At 40.4% G+C, this 18,824-nt stretch overlaps 1 protein-coding gene across 6 annotated transcripts in view; it reads right to left on the bottom strand.

Moving 5' to 3' along the window:
• afdna (afadin, adherens junction formation factor a) overlaps positions 1–18,824 on the bottom strand; it is a 269,000-nt gene that overhangs the window by 148,089 nt on the left and 102,087 nt on the right. For all 6 annotated transcript variants that reach the window (XM_067989221.1, XM_067989223.1, XM_067989224.1 and 3 more), the window contains exons 7-8: positions 10,336–10,447; positions 4,824–4,997 (exon numbers count right to left, since the gene is read on the bottom strand). In XM_067989221.1, coding sequence (XP_067845322.1) covers positions 4,824–4,997; positions 10,336–10,447 — 286 coding nt within the window. The remainder of the gene's footprint in view (positions 1–4,823; positions 4,998–10,335; positions 10,448–18,824) is intronic.

Here is an 18,824-nt window from a genome sequence, read left to right as displayed (position 1 = left end):
ACATATTAACATCGAGCGGGAGGAGGTATTGGCGGTTTTAGCAGGCCTAAAAATGGATAAATCCCCAGGCCCGGACGAAATGTATCCCAGGCTACTGTGTGAGGCAAAGGAGGAGATTGCGGGGGCTCTGACACATATATTCAGAACCTCTCTGGCCTCAGGGGATGTGCCAGAGGACTGGAGAACTGCTAATGTAATACCATTATTCAAGAAGGGGAGTAGGGAAAAACCGGGGAACTACAGGCCAGTGAGCCTAACATCAGTGGTAGGAAAATTATTGGAAAAAATTCTGAAGGACAAAATTAGTCTCCACTTGGAGAAGCAAGGATTAATCAGGGATAGTCAACATGGCTTTGTCAAGGGAAGATCATGTCTGACTAATTTGATTGAATTTTTTGAGGGGGTGACTAGGTGTGTGGATGAGGGTAACGCAGTGGATGTGGTATACATGGATTTCAGTAAGGCCTTCGATAAAGTCCCCCACAGGAGACTGGTCAAGAAGGTACGAGCCCATGGAATCCAGGGTGCCTTGGCACTTTGGATACAAAACTGGCTTAGTGGCAGAAGGCAGAGGGTGATGGTCGAAGGTTGTTTTTGTGACTGGAAGCCTGTGGCCAGTGGGGTACCACAGGGATCGGTGCTGGGTCCCTTGCTGTTTGTGGTCTACATTAATGACTTGGATATGAATGTAAAAGGTATGATCAGTAAGTTCGCTGATGATACAAAAATTGGTAGGGTGGTAAATAGCGAGGAGGATAGCCTCAGTCTGCAGGACGATATAGATGGGTTGGTCAGATGGGCGGAACAGTGGCAAATGGAATTTAACCCGGAAAAGTGCGAGGTGATGCACTTTGGAGGGACTAACAAGGCAAGGGAATACACAATGAATGGGAGGACCCTAGGCAAGACAGAGGGTCAGAGGGATCTTGGTGTGCAAGTTCACAGATCCCTGAAGGCGGCGGAACAGGTAGATAAGGTGGTAAAGAAGGCATATGGGATACTTGCCTTTATTAGCCGAGGCATAGAATATAAGAGCAAGGAGGTTATGATGGAGCTGTATAAAACACTGGTTAGGCCACAGCTGGAGTACTGTGTGCAGTTCTGGTCGCCACACTACAGGAAGGATGTGATCGCTTTGGAGAGGGTGCAGAGGAGATTCACCAGGATATTACCAGGGCTGGAGCGCTTCAGCTATGAAGAGAGACTGGGAAGATTGGGTTTGTTTTCCTTGGAGCAGAGGAGGCTGAGGGGGGACATGATTGAGGTGTACAAAATTATGAGGGGCACAGATAGGATGGATACTAAGGAGCTTTTTCCCTTCGTTGAGGGTTCTATAACAAGGGGACATAGATTCAAGGTAAAAGGCGGGAGGTTTAGAGGGGATTTGAGAGGGAACTTTTTCACCCAGAGGGTGGTTGGAGTCTGGAACTCACTGCCTGAAAGGGTTGTGGAGGCAGGAACCCTCACAACATTCAAGAAGCATTTGGATGAGCACTTGAAATGCCATAGCATACAAGGCTACGGACCAAATGCTGGAATATGGGATTAGAGTAGACAGGGCTGATGGCCGGCACGGACACGATGGGCCGAAGGGCCTCTATCCGTGCTGTATAACTCTATGACTCTATGACTCTGAGTTGGAGGAGCAAATTTGCAAGCAAATTACAGAAAGGTGCAAGAATAGAGCAGTGATAATGGGGGACTTTTACTATCCCAATCTATATTGGGATAATTTCAGTGTAAAGTGCAAAGAGGGGGACGAATTCCTGAAATGTATATAAAAGGACTTTCTTGATCAGTGTGTTTCCAGCCCAAAAGGAGGAAGCAGTGTTGGGTCTAGTTATGGGGAATGAAGTGCAGCAAGTATAGCATGTTTCAGCAGGGGAGCATTTGGGGAACAGCAATCATACTATTAGGTTTAGAATAGTTATGGAAAAGGACCATCAAGTGTAAAAATACTTAACTGGAGGAGGGCAAATTTCAGTGAATTAAGAAAGGATCTGGCCCTGGTGGATTGGAATCAAAAATTGGTAGGCAAAACAGTAATTGAACAATGGGAGGCCTTCAAGGAGGAGATGGTTCGGGTACAGAGTAGACACATTCCCACGAGGGGGAAAGGAAGAACATCCAAAGCTGGAGCTCCCTGGACGACTAAAGATAGAGATTAAAATGAAACAGAAAAAGGAGGCTTATGACAAATGCTTCCAACACCCTTTCAGGCAGTGTATTCCAGATCATAACTCGCTGCATGAAAAAAATTCTCATCTTGCCTCTGGTTCTTTTGCCAATTACCTTAAATTTGTGTGCTCTGGTTACCAACCCTTCTACCACTGGAAATAGTTTCTCCTTATTTACTCTATCAAAGCCCTTCATGATTTTGAACACCTCTATTAAATCTCCTCTTAGCCTTCCCTGCTCTGAGAACAATCCCAGCTTCTTTAGTCTTTCCATGTAACTGAAGCCCCGCATCTCGGTATCATTCCAGTAAATCTCCTCTGCACCTTCTCTAAGGCCTTGACATCTTCCTAAAGTGTGGTGCCCAGAACTGGACACCAGGCTCCAGTTGGGGCCTAACCATTGATTTATAAAGGCTTAGCGTAACTTGTACTCTATGCCTCCGTTATAAAGCCACGGATCCCGTATGCTTTATCACAGCCTTCTCAACTTGTCCCGCCACCTTCAAAGATTTGTGTACGTACACCCCAGGTCTCGCTCTTCCTGCATCCCCTTTAAAACTGTACCATTTAGTTTATATTGCCTCTCATTCTTCCTACCAAAATGCATCACTTCACACTTCTCTGCATTAAATTGCATCGGCCATGTTTCTGCTCATTTCACTAGTCTGTCTATGTCCTGCTGAACTCGATTAGTATCTTCCTCACTCTGTTTGATACATTTCTGCAAACTTTGAAATTGTACCCTGTACATCCAAAAGAGCAATGATCCTAATACTGACCCCTGGGCGACACCACTTCCCTCCAGTCTAAAAAAGAATTGCTCACCACTACTCTCCGCTTTCTGTCTCTTAGCCAATTTGGTATCCACACTGCCACTGCCCCATTAATCCCATGGGCTTCAATTTTGCTAAGTCTATAAATCCAATAAGGAATTTAGGAGCAACTTCTTTACCCCAAGAGTGGTAAGAACGTGGAACACGCTACCACAAAGAATAGTTGAGGCAAATAGCATAAATGTATTTAAGGGGAAGCTAGATAAGCAAGAGGGAGAAAGAAATAGAAGAATATGCTGATAGGGTTAGATGATAAGGGATGGGAGGAGGCTCGTGTGGAACATAAACACCGACATAGACCAGGGGGCCGAATGGCCTGTTTCTGTGCTGTAGACTCCACGTAATTCTATTTGGCACCTTATCAAATGCCTTTTGAAAGTCGATATACACATCAACTGCACTACCCTCATCAACCCTCTCCGTTACTTCATCAAAGAACTCAATCAAGGGATATGGGGGCCGGGCAGGAAAGTGGAGTTGAGGTCGAAGATCAGCCATGATCTGATTGAATGGCGGAGCAGGCTCGAGGGGCCATGTGGCCTACTCCTATTTCTTATGTTCAAGTTAGTCAAACATAAATTATCTTCAACAAATCCATGTTGGCTGACATTTATTAACCATATTTTTCCATGTTACATTTAATTATGTCTTGGATTATTGTCTCAAAGTTTCCCCACCACCATTAGGCTGACCAGCCTGTACATTAAGTCTACAACTCAAACATGCCTTTCAGTCCTTAGGTGGGGATAAGGCAATGCCATAGCACAGGTTCTGGGGCTTGATGTGACACAGGAGTAGGACACCACATGTCTGTGGGGAGTCATGACATTTTTATGTGCACACTCAGCACATAGATTCCCACAACCTATCAAGTTAGACTGCGCTCCTATGGCGCTTGGAGAATGCAGAATAAAGATTGCACAGCCAAAAGTATTCATGGAAAATGGGGTTGGAATGCAAAGGATGGTCTCTGTATCTGAAGTATTTCCCTGTTTAGCATCGTTACCTATTGACAGAGATTCAATCTTTACATAGCCCTCACTGCATTAGTGAGAAGTCATTGTAACTAATTATAGTCTTGATTCTTAAAAGAAATGTTAATTTAGTGTGTCTGTGTTAGGCATGAGATGACCATTACAACATAGGCACATTCAAAACAATACCAATGTTGTAATGGTCATCTCTCTGAAAACACCAACTATGGTAATGCAAAAGTTCTAACTACATTAACAAATACAGCCAAACAAGATCGATCAAGTTTTATAAAAATTTCAAACAAGCAAATCAAAGACCGTAGTTGCCTTTACTCAATGTAACAGGTAGCGTTTAAACTGGACTAAAGGAAATTATTTTAATTTGACATGAATTAAATTTAGAAGCAACAGTGGAATCTTTCAAGACCTGTCATACTATTGGTTAACACTTACAAACAGCTAGGAGCAAAAACATGATTTTTGGCAACTCTAAGGACCAACTATTGGAACATTTGATTCCAAAGTCAAAACAAAGCATCTGCTATGTCAGATTTCTTTAGCTGTATTAACTGATGCAAAGCTGCAGACAAAAATCAGAATTTTTCAGATGCAAAGACAGACATTACACAAGACTGAACTTAAATGCTCAGCTATATGATATCTTTAGAAGGATATGCTGATAGGGTTAGATGAAGTAGGGAGGGTGGAGGCTTGTGTGGACCATAAACATCGGTACAGACCTGTTGGGCCGAATAGCCTGTTTCAGTGCTGTACGTTCTATGTAATTCTTCGTAAAAACTGTGGTATCTTTAATAACATTGGCGTTATGCAACTCTTACCAGGACTCAGTTCAACAAGGTATGGTAGTTTCTCAGGAGGCAATGATGAACCATAGCTTGAACTATCATTCCTTTCTTTTCCTTTTGATAACCTCCCATCTATTTCCTTTTGTTTCCTTGCGTTCTTTGGGATATAATCAGGTGGTCGTTTCTTTAACTGGAAAACTAAAGTACCTGTAAAACAAGAGTTTAAGAGAAGCGAAAAGAGTTTAATCGTTGGTTAGGCCGCAGGTAGAATTCTGTATCCAGTTTTGGTTAGATGATATCAGGAATGAGACACTTCGGTTAAGGGCGAGAGACTCGAGAAACTGGAGCTCTTTATACTGAGATGGTGTTCAAAATTATTAGTGGCTGTGATAAGGTAATTAGGATAAAATTATTTCCACTGACCAGTGAGACAGTAACTAGAGGGTATACATTTAAGATTGTCACCAAGTGAACGAAGGGACAGGTTAAGAGTTTTTTTTTAAATACGCAGAGGGTGGTTGATATAGAATATTCCACCAGAAATGGCAGTGAAACCAGAATCCATAAAAGCTTTTAAACAATGCACAGCAGTGTGTCTAGCATTCAATGATTGTCTGCAAATAAATGCTCCACCCAAACCAGCAAAATTGTTATGTAAATATGAACAATTCTACAGTACCATGAAAAGGAGTCTGTTGAACCTAGAAGTATTCTGCATTGCTTCTACATTCATAATTCAGTCAACTACAGCAGCTCAAGGAATTTGAAAGCTATTCCTTAATCAGCAATGTGACATCGTCCCAGCAGATGTTTTTGCTTTACACTATCAGTTCTCAACTAGAACACAAATTACTTGAAATGCACTGGTCTACTGGATTTTGCATAGGATATGCCAAAGAACTTGCATTTTTCTTTTAGCTCAGTAAATAGTCAGCAAACACTTTAAGCAGACTCAACACTTCCAGAATGATGTGAGCATTTAAAAAGACAGATTATCACTAGTAACGCTACTACCGGAGAAGCATGGAATTGATGCCGCTTTAAATGTTTTTAATACCAAAGGCATCCTTAGTCCCACCACTCACTCTCTTCCCCACCATATGAAAGGCAACTCTTCCTAAGTATCAGAAATAAAGCAACACAAACTAAGGCACAGCAACGTGATTCGAAGTTCTAAACAACAAATTATTTTCAATCCAAAAATAACAATCTAGGTCAGTTGGGTGGGTACTTGGTTGAGTGCAGAATGAAGACTCCACTAGGTAGGCAACCTATTTATATACCCGAGATCCTATCCAAGTATCATCGCTTCCCTAGCTCGGAGGAGGAAGAATTTTTTTTTAAAAAGTAATTTCTAACAAGACCATCAAGTCCACATTTAATAAAAAGCAGACAAATAACAATGCTTAGTAAATGTACACAGATTGTTCTAAATTGCAGCCTCAAAGATATCAACCAACTTTTTGGAGTTAATCCAACAGCAATGGAACCTCACACATCCCAGGTGAGTATTTTTTTTCCCTACCAATTGACTAAAAAAATGTTCTCCATCCAGCTCCAGTCCTGTATAAATCATTTCCATAAAGATGAAGTGAAGTAGAAGGGAAGTAAGTTTGTGTTGCAAAACACTGTTCTAGAATCCACAACCAAAGGTCCACAGAGCCTGCTCAAAACATACTATTTGTAAGAGCAAGATGCCACAATACAAGGAACAAAGTTGAGAAATCTCAAACTGTTTCTACCACTCAAAACTTACATTTATATAGCACTTTATTGCATCTCTCAAACATTCCATAACACTTTGAGTAGAATTACCTTAAAGTGCAGTGGCTGTTATGCAGACATTTTACACACAAGATCACATAAATCGCAATATGATGATTGACCGTAATTTGTTTTGGAGGTGGTTAAAGAAGGAATTCTGACCAAGAAATGCAGGAGTTTAATAGCACCTGTCCTCCACCTGAACAGGCAGACGAGGTTTCAGATTAACATCTCACCATTATATCAAGAATTTAGAGCTCATCCTACAGTTGTTCCATGACAAGAAAAAAAAGCATGTGCCAGAAGTGATTTTAGGGAAATAAATCTCTTTGGAATTATTGAATAAAAAATATGTACATCAGGTCTTGTGAGCTAATTCACAGTTGGGCACAGTAACACCCTGGCAATTACTATGAGCAGCACAAATAGATTGAATTATTCACAATTAAAAAAAACCAAGCAAATAAAAAGTTAATTTCTTGCTAATTGACCTTTAAAAGCATGCACAGATGGTGAGACCATCTTGAAGTGCATGTTCCTGTTAAGGAAACATTCCTTCTCCCCACCTGCTCCTGCTAATTTGCAGAACAGCTCTTTCGACAATCCATATTCAATTCTCACCATTGTAAACCTTGATCTGTTGAATTTGCACTAGCATGGCACAAGTTAAGCTTAAATCCTAAATTGTCCTATTGCAGAAATATGGCGATAGGTTTTACAATTTGAATTGCAGTGGATAAGTATATCTATATTAATAATCTCGCATCTGTATGCACTTCCTGTCTACGAAATCATACTTCCTGTTGACGTTTTTTCACTATGATTAACGCCAGGATCTAACTGCTTCCACTATCGATGACGTGCATGCGCACTCATGCCCGGAGGGTGTTGGGCCACTCATGTACATTGTAGGTCACCAACTGCCGTTCACTAAGAGCGCTGACCGGAGACCCATGGCCAAACAGCAAAAATGCGCCCTCTGTCCTCTGCACCCGGCAGCGCTAGCGCCCTCTGTCCTCTGCACCCGGCAGCGCTAGCGCCGTCTGTCAATGACTGGATCAAATTATACTTTCCAGAGAACTTGAATTACTCTGCAGCAGAGTGGATCAAATTACACATTCCAGACAAAGTGTTGGGTGAGTATTGTCCTCCCACATCTCGTCGGTAGCAATAACAGAATATGCTCCTGCCACCACGTTTCTGTGTAAACTTTCCGATTTCTCCTTTTATAATGCAAACTCCCTATGTAAACTTGGAATGCTGTAATTGCACACTCCTGGAAGTGGTCGCGTTGCAACACCTCAGCTCATGGTCTCCATAAGATACAGGAGCAGGAGTAGGCCAATTGGCCCCTCGAGCGTGCTCCGCCATTTAATGAGATCATGGTTGATCTGATTTTTACCTCAACTCCACTTTCCTGCCTTTTCCCCATATCCTTTGACTCCTTTGCTGATCAAAAATGTGTCTAACTCAGCCTTGAATGTATTCAATGACTCAGCCTCCACTGCTTTTTGGGGTAAAGAATTCCAAAGATTCACGACCCACTGGGAAAAGAAATTCCTCCTAATTTCCATCTTAAACGGGCGACCCCTTATTCTGAGACTTTGCCCCCTAGTTGTGGATTCCCCCATGAGGGGTAACATCCTCTCAGCATCTACCCTATCGAGTCCCCTCAGAATCTTGTATGTTTCAATAAGCTCGCCTCTCAGTCTTCTAAACTCCAATGAGTATAGACCCAACCTGTTCAATCTTTTCTCATAAGACAACCCTTCCCGGAATCAACCTAGTGAACTTTCTCTGAACTGCCTCCAATGCAAGTATGTCCTTCCTTAAATAAGGGCACCAGAACTATACGCAGTACTCCAGGTGTGGTCTCACCAGCACCCTGTACAGTTGTAGTATGACATCCTGCTTTTATACTCCATCCCCCTAGAAATAAAGGCCAATATTCAGTTTGCCTTCCGGATTACCTGCTGCACCTGTATGTTGACTTTTTGTGTTTCATGTATGAGGACACCCAGATCCCTCTGTACTGTAGCATTTTGTAGTATTTCTCCATTCAAATAGTATTTTGCTTTTTTATTTTTCCTCCCAAAGTGGATGACTTCACATTTTCCCCACATGATATTCCATCTGCCAAATTTTTGCTCCTTCGCTTAACCTGTCAATATCCCTTTGCAGACACTTTGTATCCTCATCACAACTTGCTTTTCCACCTATCTTTGTATCATCAGCAAATTTGGCCACAGGACACTCTGTTCCTTCATCCAAGTCATTGATATATATTGTAATTAGTTGAGGCCCCAGCACTGATCCCTGCGGCACCCCAATAGTTACAGATTGCCATTTTGAAAATGACCCTTTTATCCCGACTCTGTTTTCTGTTAGTTAGCCAATCCTCTATCCATGCCAGTATATTACCCCCAACACCATCAGCTCTTATCTTGTGCAGTAATCTTTTATGTGGCACCTTATCGAATGCCTTTTGGAAATCCAAATATACTGCATCCATTGGTTCCCCTTTATCCACCCTGCCCGTTACTTCCTCAAAGAACTCTAATCAATTTGTCAGGCACAATTTCCCCTTCATAAAACCATGTTGACTCTCCTTGATTGTATTATGAGTCTCCAAATGTCCTGCTACTACTTCCTTAATAATGGATTCTAGCATTTTCCCAATGACAGATGTTAGGCTAACTGGTCTATAGTTACCTGCTTTCTGTCTCACTCCCTTCTTGAATAGGGGTGTTACATTTGTGGTTTTCCAATCCACTGGGACCCTTCCAGAATCTGGTGAATTCTGGAAGATTACAACCAATGCATCAACTATCTCTGTAGCCACTTCCTTTAAGGCCCTCGGACGCAAGCCATCAGGTCCAGGGGACTTGTCAGCCTTTAGACCCATTAGTTTACCTAGTACTTTCTCTCTACTGATAGTGATTGTTTTTAGTTCCTCCCTCCCCTTTGCCCCTTGATTTTCTACTATTATTGGTATGTTAGTAGTGTCTTCTACTGTGAAGACAGATACAAAATATCTGTTCAATTCCTCTGCCATTTCCTTGTTTTCCATTATTATTTCCCCAGTCTCATCCTCTAAGGGACCAATGTATACTTTAGCTACCCTCTCGGTACGCTCCTCTCCGCTAACTAATCAAATGCACCTCACCCCTGACTGCACCAAATCCCCTCACTCACCAAATTCCCAATTATAGACTCTGTCGAAACCAGGCTCCGTCGATAGCTACTACTCCGTGCTCCCTCACTCCCAGCTCCTCAGCCTATACTGCACAGAAAGTCCTATGTTCCAACCATTTCTGCTTCCCAAATTGCTGTAACTTTTGCTATTTAACTATAAATCATAAAATCCAAGGATTGTACAATAAGGACAGAATGTATGACTTCAATTTTAGGGCTGGATTACATATGTGCACTCTTGTCCAATTATCTTCCGGCCCCACTTCACCTGGTCTTGATTCCCCCTATGAATCGCCGTGGAAAATATAGTTTCTCCGTGTGAATCGCCATGGGAAATCGACTAGTACAGTTAGAATGCCAAAAAATGAAAGTTACACCTAGCAGGAGCATTTTGTAGTATCAAGAGTTCTTGAAACATTTCTATTTAGACAAGGAAGTGTTCATTTTGGATTTTCCTAACACATGCTTAAATTGTTCAACCACCTACACAGGTTGCAAGGTTAATAGTGTGTTAAAAACATGATGGCCCAATTCATACACTCAGTGTAAATGCATATATGAAAGAGCCTGGATTATCTTAGCTCACCTTTGTCACTTGGCCAGTCCCTGAAAATCTGGAGTGGACACTCATCATCATCAAGTAGAGTCTCTTTAGCACCTTTGTCATCAGAGTGTTGTGCACCAGGTGGCAATATTACCTATGTAAGACAATATTGGCAAACAGAAAAATCAATTTCCCGAGATGGCATTCAGCTTTGCCCACAATACAAAATGTGCAAACAAAATTTGTACTCTCCAACTTGAATTTTAGGCTGTGCATTCAGTACTTGAGGAAGGAATGAGAGAAAAAAATCAATTTATATAGCATCTTTCACGTCCACAGCACATCCTAAAGTACTTCACAGCCAATGAATTATTTTCTGAAATGTAGTGCTATTAAGAGACAAACACAGCAACCAATCTGCGCACAGCAAGGTCCCGCAAACTTGGTCCACGTTAATCTACTTTTAGGGCATTGATCAGGACATTAGAAGAACTCCCCGCTCTTCCACAAAAAAAGTGTCATGGAATTTTTTACGTCTACCCGAACAGCCAAATGGTTTAATGTCTCAAATAATAGAATTCTCGTCAAATGGATGCATCCTCCCCGTACCGTAGGAGTTAGCTAAATTAGTTCCATACCAAAAGGGGACAGATCACAGAGGACAAACCCTCCAAGATGCTTTGATATCAGAGATGCCAAGACATTGGAAAGTCATCCACGTGACCCACTATCAGTATAAAAAGGGTATGTATTGGCCAAAAGGATCCATAGTCCGGTCTAAAGTACCCGAGTTATACACTATAGAATAAAAATCACAAAACTATGCACAATAATTCTTTGCAAGGAACTGAACATTTTCAGATTGAAAGGATCATGAAAGTGCCCCCTGGTTATTCTAAAGGGTCAATAAGAACAGCCAATTAGATTCATGTTCAAACATTAACTCTAAATACATACATATCTGGAAATGTTGGTTAAGAGCAAAAGCTGACAAATTTTACAATTGTAGGAAAAAAGAAAGTTTAACTGCCAAATGAGCATGGCAAATGTGTCTTTTATGGTTACAACAGAATCATAGAATGATACAGCACAAAAGGAGGCCATTCGGCCCATTGTGCCTGTGCCAATGAACCATATAATGCCAACTTCTCAACCTAGGTCAAGTTCCTGTTCTGACATTAGACCAGCAGCTCTTTGTATTAGTAAAACAAATACATTGGAACTGGCTGGACACGTATGGGGACAACCACTTTACAATCACAAGGTAAACTTCACAACAAAAAAAAGTGACTCTCAAAATACAACTGGAGCCTGGCTGGTAGGCAGTGGTTGGACAAGTGTTGGCACAAGCAAATACCTAAAATACAGGAATCACACACTGATTTCAGCTTCACAAGAACCAGGTGTGCATACCAGGTTACAGGCGCTGCTATGTACTCATACTTATGACATATCTGGTAACGCACTTGGCTCAGAGTCAGAACGTTTCTAATATGATATATTTTTTGAGTAGTGTGAAAAAGGGCCCCCAACTATTCAAGACAGACTGTCTTTTTCATTTAACTAGAAAGCAATCAGCAGCATTCGATTGAAACAGGGGCCTCCTAATCAAAAGGACAGCGCTAAGGTTGCAGCTATCAAGCAGTTCATACATACACATTAAATTTCAATAAATCTGATAGTTAGGCAAAGCATTGTATATAGATGGAGAATAAATAAGAGCATTAATAGTGGTACACAAGGCATTCACCTAGAAGCAACTTTTAATTCACATAAAATGAAGGGTGACAAGGTGAAGTTAACTACCATCCAATCATTAAAGAAATCACATGGGGGAGGGAATAATGCTGGAAATGGGATAAGCATCCTCTAGAGGACTGGGTATTAATGAGAGTATAGATTATAAGAAAAAAAACTTCATCCTGCTGAAGGTCATCTGGGTGAAAATTCATCAAGATGGAATCATAACAGGCTGTTGCTTATAGTAGCACAAGCTATTGTTTATGATATAAAGTATTAAGCGGATAAGAAACTCTTGAGCCACAAGGTATTTGAAGTTATTTTAATAACCTCGATGTACAATACAGGTTGCACAAACATGGTAAATGAGATGAGTCTGCGCAATGCTCTTGGGAGAACTTTAGAATATACAACTCAATTGCTACCATACTAATTAAGAGCCTTTCTTCTTAACTGGTACCCTGCAGAAAAGACTAAATTAAAAATGTAATTGATACATAAAATTAAAGATTATCTATGTGGATTAATTTTGATAATCAAATCCATTATTAAATGACTTGATCTCAATATATTAAAATGGTACAACTTAATTCTGTGTGTGGTCTTTTATGCAGGAAATTGATAGTCACAATGAACTTATTTTTTTTCCCTGAACTACTTTAGGAGTTTTCCATATCAGCAAAAATGGTCCACAGTGCACACACTGTTCCATACCATGGCTTCAGTAAAACAAGTCAGTCTTTTTTTCACTAAGTACTACTACACCACCCATGGCAGAGCTCACAGTGAATTGGCAAATATAGTATTTTATTCTATACAGCTAATAATATATAAAGTGAGGAAAGGCATAATCCCAGCCACCATTGGGAACTAGCTTAACACTCCCAGCGCTGTTAAAATAATTGGCAGCATTTTTTTTAAATCATAGATGACACCAAGGACTTTCAGCCAGTTCCTGTGAACGGCAACAAACGTGACTTTTCTGATGGAAAGACTGGGGCTTTGGTGCTATAGGTCGAATTGGGGGCGAAAAGGCGAGGGGGCGAAAAGGCGACTGTTGGAAGCAGCAGCAGGGTGAAGGCAGGCAACATCTTGCCACAGACCCAATAAGATCCAAGCTGAGTGGCACGGTGGACACCACCACCTAACTTGAGATGGGGTTGGTTGGTCTCAGACCTATGGATGCAAATGAGCACAGAGGACACGGAAGTAAAATAGGCTAAAAATTGTGACAGACAGGCTCAATAGAAAAAGTGTGACAAGAAAGTGTTGTAGAATGTGACTTACAAGTAGTGCATATTATACACAAAATTAAATATGCTTCACAAGTTATAAGAACATAAGAAATAGGAGCAGGAGTAGGCCAGTCGGCCCCTCGAGCCTGCTCTGCCATTCAATAAGATCATGGCTGATCTGATCCTAACCTCAAATCCAAATTCATGTCCAATTTCCTGCCCGCTCCCTGTAACTCCTAATTCCCTTTACTTCTAGGAAACTGTCTATTTCTGTTTTAAATTTATTTAATGATGTAGCTTCCACAGCTTCCTGGGGCAGCAAGTTCCACAGACCTACCACCCTCTGATTGAAGAAGTTTCTCCTCATCTCAGTTTTGAAAGAGCAGCCCCTTATTCTAAGATTATGCCCCCTAGTTCTAATTTCACCCATCCTTTCCGCATCCACCCGATCAAGCCCCTTCACAATCTTATATGTTTCAATAACTTCAATTCTTCTGAACTCCAATGAGTAGAGTCCCAATCTACTCAACCTCTCCTCATATGTCCGCCCCCTCATCCCTGGGATTAGCCGAGTGAACCTTCTTTGCACTGCCTCGAGAGCAAGTATGTCTTTTCTTAAGTATGGACACCAAAACTGTATGCAGTATTCCAGGTGCGGTCTCACCAATACCTTATATAACTGCAGCAATACCTCCCTGTTTTTATATTCTATCCCCCTGGCAATAAAAGCCAACATTCCGTTGGCCTTCTTGATCACCTGCTGCACCTGCATACTAACTTTTTGATTTTCTTGCACTAGGACCCCCAGATCCTTTTGTACTGCAGTACTTTCCAGTTTCTCGCCATTAAGATAATAACTTGCTCTCTGATTTTTCCTGCCAAAGTGCATAACCTCACATTTTCCAATATTGTATTGCATCTGCCAAATCTACACCCACTCACCCAGCCTGTCTGTATCCCCTTGTAGGTTTTTATGTCCTCCTCACTCTCTACTTTCCCTCCCATCTTTGTATCATCTGCAAACTTTGATATGTTACACTCGGTCCCCTCCTCCAAATCGTTAATATAGATTGTAAAGAGTTGGGGACCCAACACCGACCCCTGCGGAATACCACTGGCCACTGGTTGCCAGTCCGAGAATGAACCATTTATCCCAACTCTCTGCTTCGTTAGATAACCAATCCTCCACCCATGCCAGAATATTACCCCCAATCCAGTGATTCTTTATCTTGAGCAATAATCTTTTATGTGGCACCTTGTCGAATGCCTTCTGGAAGTCTAAATACACTTCATCCACTGGTTTCCCTTTATCCCCCCTGTACATTATGTCCTCAAAGAACTCAAGCAAATTTGTCAGACATGACTTCCCCTTTATAAAGCCATGCTGACTTTGTCCTATTAAATTATGTTTATCCAAATGTTCCGTTACTGTCTCCTTATTAATAGACTCCAAAATTTTACCCACCACAGATGTTCGGCTAACCGGTCTATAATTTCCAGCCTTCTGCCTACTACCCTTTTTAAATAAGGGTGTTACATTAGCAGTTTTCCAATCTGCCGGGACCTTTGCCGAATCCAGAGAATTTTGGAAAATTATTACCAAAGCATCCACAATCCCTACTGCCACTTCCCTCAAGACCCTAGGATGTAAGCCATCAGGTCCAAGGGATTTATCCGCCTCGAGTCCCATTAATTTACTGAGTACCAATTCCTTAGTGATTTTAATCGTATGTAGCTCCTCCCCCCCCAGAGCCCCCTGTTTGTCCAGTGTTGGGATATTCTTAGTGTCCTCTACCGTAAAGACTGAAACAAAATATTTGTTCAGCATTTTTGCCATCTCCATGTTTCCCACCATTAATTTCCCAGTCTCATCCTCTAAGGATCCTACGTTTGCCTTAGCCACCCTTTTTCTTTTTATATAACTGTAGAAACTCTTGCTATCTGTTTTTATATTTTTTGCTAATTTATTTTCATGATCTATCTTCCCTTTCTTAATCAATCCTTTAGTTACTTTTTGCTGTCTTTTGAAGACTTCCCAATCTTCTATCCTCCCACTAAGTTTGGCTACCTTATATGTCCTTGTTTTTAGTCGGATACTATCCTTAATTTCTTTACTTCGCCACGGATGGCTGTCATTTCTTTTACACCCTTTTTTCCTCAGTGGAATATATATTTTTTGAAAGTTGTAAAATAACTCCTTAAATGAACACCACTGCTCATGTACCGTCTTACCCTTTAATCTATTTTCCCAGTCCACTTTAATCAATTCTGCTCTCATACCATCATAGTCTCCTTTATTCAAGCTCAGTACGCTTGTTTGAGAACCAACCTTCTCACCCTCTAATTGGATATGGAATGTAGCCATGTTATGGTCACTCATTCCAAGGGGATCCTTAACTAGGACATTAATTAATTAATCCTGGCTCATTACACAGGACCAGGTCCAAGGTTGCTTGCCCCCTTGTAGGATCAGTTACATACTGCTCAAGAAATCCATCCCTAATACACTCAATAAACTCTTCCTCAAGGCTGCCCTGCCCAACTCTGCAAACTGTATAAAAACAATGGTTTCTAACATCAGGTGAAAAATTGCTGGGAAGTTATTTGGCATGGGTTCCAGAACGTGCAGATTTGAAGGATACAATTTTCAAGAATTACTGGTCATAGAACCTCATTTCTGGACTGCACAAATATAATGTAAAGGTTTTACAGTGTCTGGTCTTAATGTGCAGAGATATATATCTCAAAAACATGCTGAAGCACAGATAATTAGCCAATTCCTAATGCACTAGAAAGTGGAAATAAACATCTGCATGTGCACTGGTGGATTTATTTTAATATTTTCCCAGCAAACATTAACTATAATGTAAATTCAGTTTTACAGATTCAACATTTATAATAAATGACAATGCAAACTTACACAAGCACAAAGGATCTGGTTTCACAGCATGTGTGTTTTAGTTTTGGTCCATATACAAAGTTAAAACAGATTTTTTTTTTTAAAGTCTTGGGTATTGTAACTGCCTTGCATAAAAGGAAATTAAATACTGCACTCATCCTGCTATATATCACATACTAGAAGAACTTCAATTAAATGCAGAAAGCATTATACCTAGAAATTTAATAAAGCTATCAATACACAAAATTCTACATGCTTGGTATATATAAAACAACCTGAAGTGTTGTGAAGTAGGTATGTGTGACATTCCAACAAGTAATAAAACAAACTCTAATGAAACCATACCCAGACATTTATTTACAAGGTCTGCTCCTAATGTACCTTTGATAGAAAACAGACCAATACTGGAGACACCTACCTTTTAAAAAGCAACAATTTGTATTTTAACACCAATTATTTTATTGTAAATAGATATCTCGTAACAATTACCCTCATTAATTTAAGGGATTCAAATGTCAAACCACAAACGCAAAACTCAAGTGATTCACAACTAATTTGAACAGAAAGACGACATTGCTGCTTGGTAATCACCCTTGTATCAATTTTTATAATACAGTATACATAGGGCGGACCTGGAAGGAGATGCTTTTCGTAAAAAAGTCAGCAGCATCATGGTGGATGTAGACAGCCAGAACGATCCATATAATTGACTTTTGATAGACTAATGATGACAGAACCACTACAAGTTTATCAAGTAATAGTCTGCAGCTGAAAATCAAAACTTAAGCATCAATACATAAACTGGAATATTGCAAAATACCAACATGGACAGATAAAATTGCTTTATTCATCCGAACAAAACTGAAACATACTCTTGTTTATTACTCTTTGCAACAATAGAGTTCACAGCCTCCATTTTATTAAAAATGTTGAGAGTTCAAACCCCACTATTATTCCTCCACGTGGTATTGAGGGAATCATCAGTGGTGCTATCTTTCAGATGTGGCGATGCCGGTGATGGACTGGGGTTGACAATTGTAAACAATTTTACAACACCAAGTTATAGTCCAGCAATTTTATTTTAAATTCACAAGCTTTCGGAGGCTACCTCCTTCCTCAGGTGAACGATGTGGAAAAATCGTTCACCTGAGGAAGGAGGTAGCCTCCGAAAGCTTGTGAATTTAAAATAAAATTGCTGGACTATAACTTGGTGTTGTAAAATTGTTTACAACTATCTTTCAGAAGGAGAGATTAAACCAAAGCCCAGTCTACTCAAGAAGGCACAGACAATCTCATGGAACTACTTGGAGAAGCAGGGAGTTTTCCATGTCCCAGCCAATACTTCTCCCTCAGCCAACTCCATCAAAAATACAGATTATTTGGTCATTCGAGCAGTTACTGTCTATAGACATTGCTATGTGCAATTGGCAGCCACATTTGCCTACACAATTGTTACTAATTTCAAAAACAATCCATCAGTTGCAGAGCATTGACACATTAAAGTGCTATAGAAATATGAATTTTCTCTTTATGGCAGATTTTTTTTTGCTGACGCTAAGTGTCACACTAGATAGTGACAGATAACCTCCAGCAAATGAATTGCAGGGTTTGAACTCTAGTATGATTGAACCATAGAATTTGAAGTTAAGTGATGGTGACTTTTATTTTTCTGCATGTTGGAGGAATAGAATACCTGGTATATATTATGAAGCAATCAAACACATTCTGCAGGTTCTCATACACGTTTAACTTTAATCGCTGTTAGAAAAAATTTGAAGCCAGTATAAGGGACAGATCCTAGCACGTAGTTTGCGTCAGCGCCCCTATATAAAAGTAACCTGGTATTTATGGACTGAGTTTCCACTGCTTTGATCAATCTTGTGACTATTTAAATAGTCTTTTTAAATCCACTGAAAATAGTTTCTTCATTGTATACACTTCAAACATTAACATACTTTTCAGTGGGAACAATATGCAGAAGAATAACAACTTAGGTAAATGTAATCCTTCTAAATTCTTCCTGGGCTACCATGTCAGGCATCTTGTTTCAAAGAGTGAATGGTCATTGTCACCTCACACATTACAGTGGATCTCACAGGACTACGGCCAGGGAAATTGAACTTGAAGTTTAGTAACATTAACCAATAGGTGAAATACAATTTGATATTACAGCCCTTCTTGCAAGTCAATTTTTCAGTGCAAAAGTTCAATTTTTTTTTTAAAAATTGAACTACAAGTGACAATATGAAACAATACAAATGACACTCAGCCAACATGTTGATCAGCAGCATCACAAAGCAAGGGACAAATGAACAAAGATTCTTACTATAACACTGCATCCTCCTGCACCTAACTAACTCATGCAACAGGAACAAAAAAAGGGGAAATCTTAACGAGAGAGATGTGCTCTTCTCCATCCCTGGATGGATTCAGCATTCCCCAGAACTTCCCCGTATTTCCCAACCCCAGGAGAGAAGATGGGTCCTGAATAACTACACAAAAGAAAGTCTTTCTACTATAGCACAACTCTCAGGCCTATATTCAAAGGGTATCCTAGTTCCTTTCCATATTCAGGGGTAGAGTCCCACCTTTCCTGCATTATATAATCAGTATCTCCATGTTCAGATTCTCAACGATTGTAATCATCCAGTGCAAGT

The sequence above is a fragment of the Heptranchias perlo genome, chromosome 8 (genome assembly GCF_035084215.1).
Source record: "Heptranchias perlo isolate sHepPer1 chromosome 8, sHepPer1.hap1, whole genome shotgun sequence".
Lineage (NCBI taxonomy): Eukaryota > Metazoa > Chordata > Chondrichthyes > Hexanchiformes > Hexanchidae > Heptranchias > Heptranchias perlo.
The sequence above is the reverse complement of the archived record's forward strand: the minus strand, read 5'-3'. Positions and strand labels throughout refer to the sequence as shown.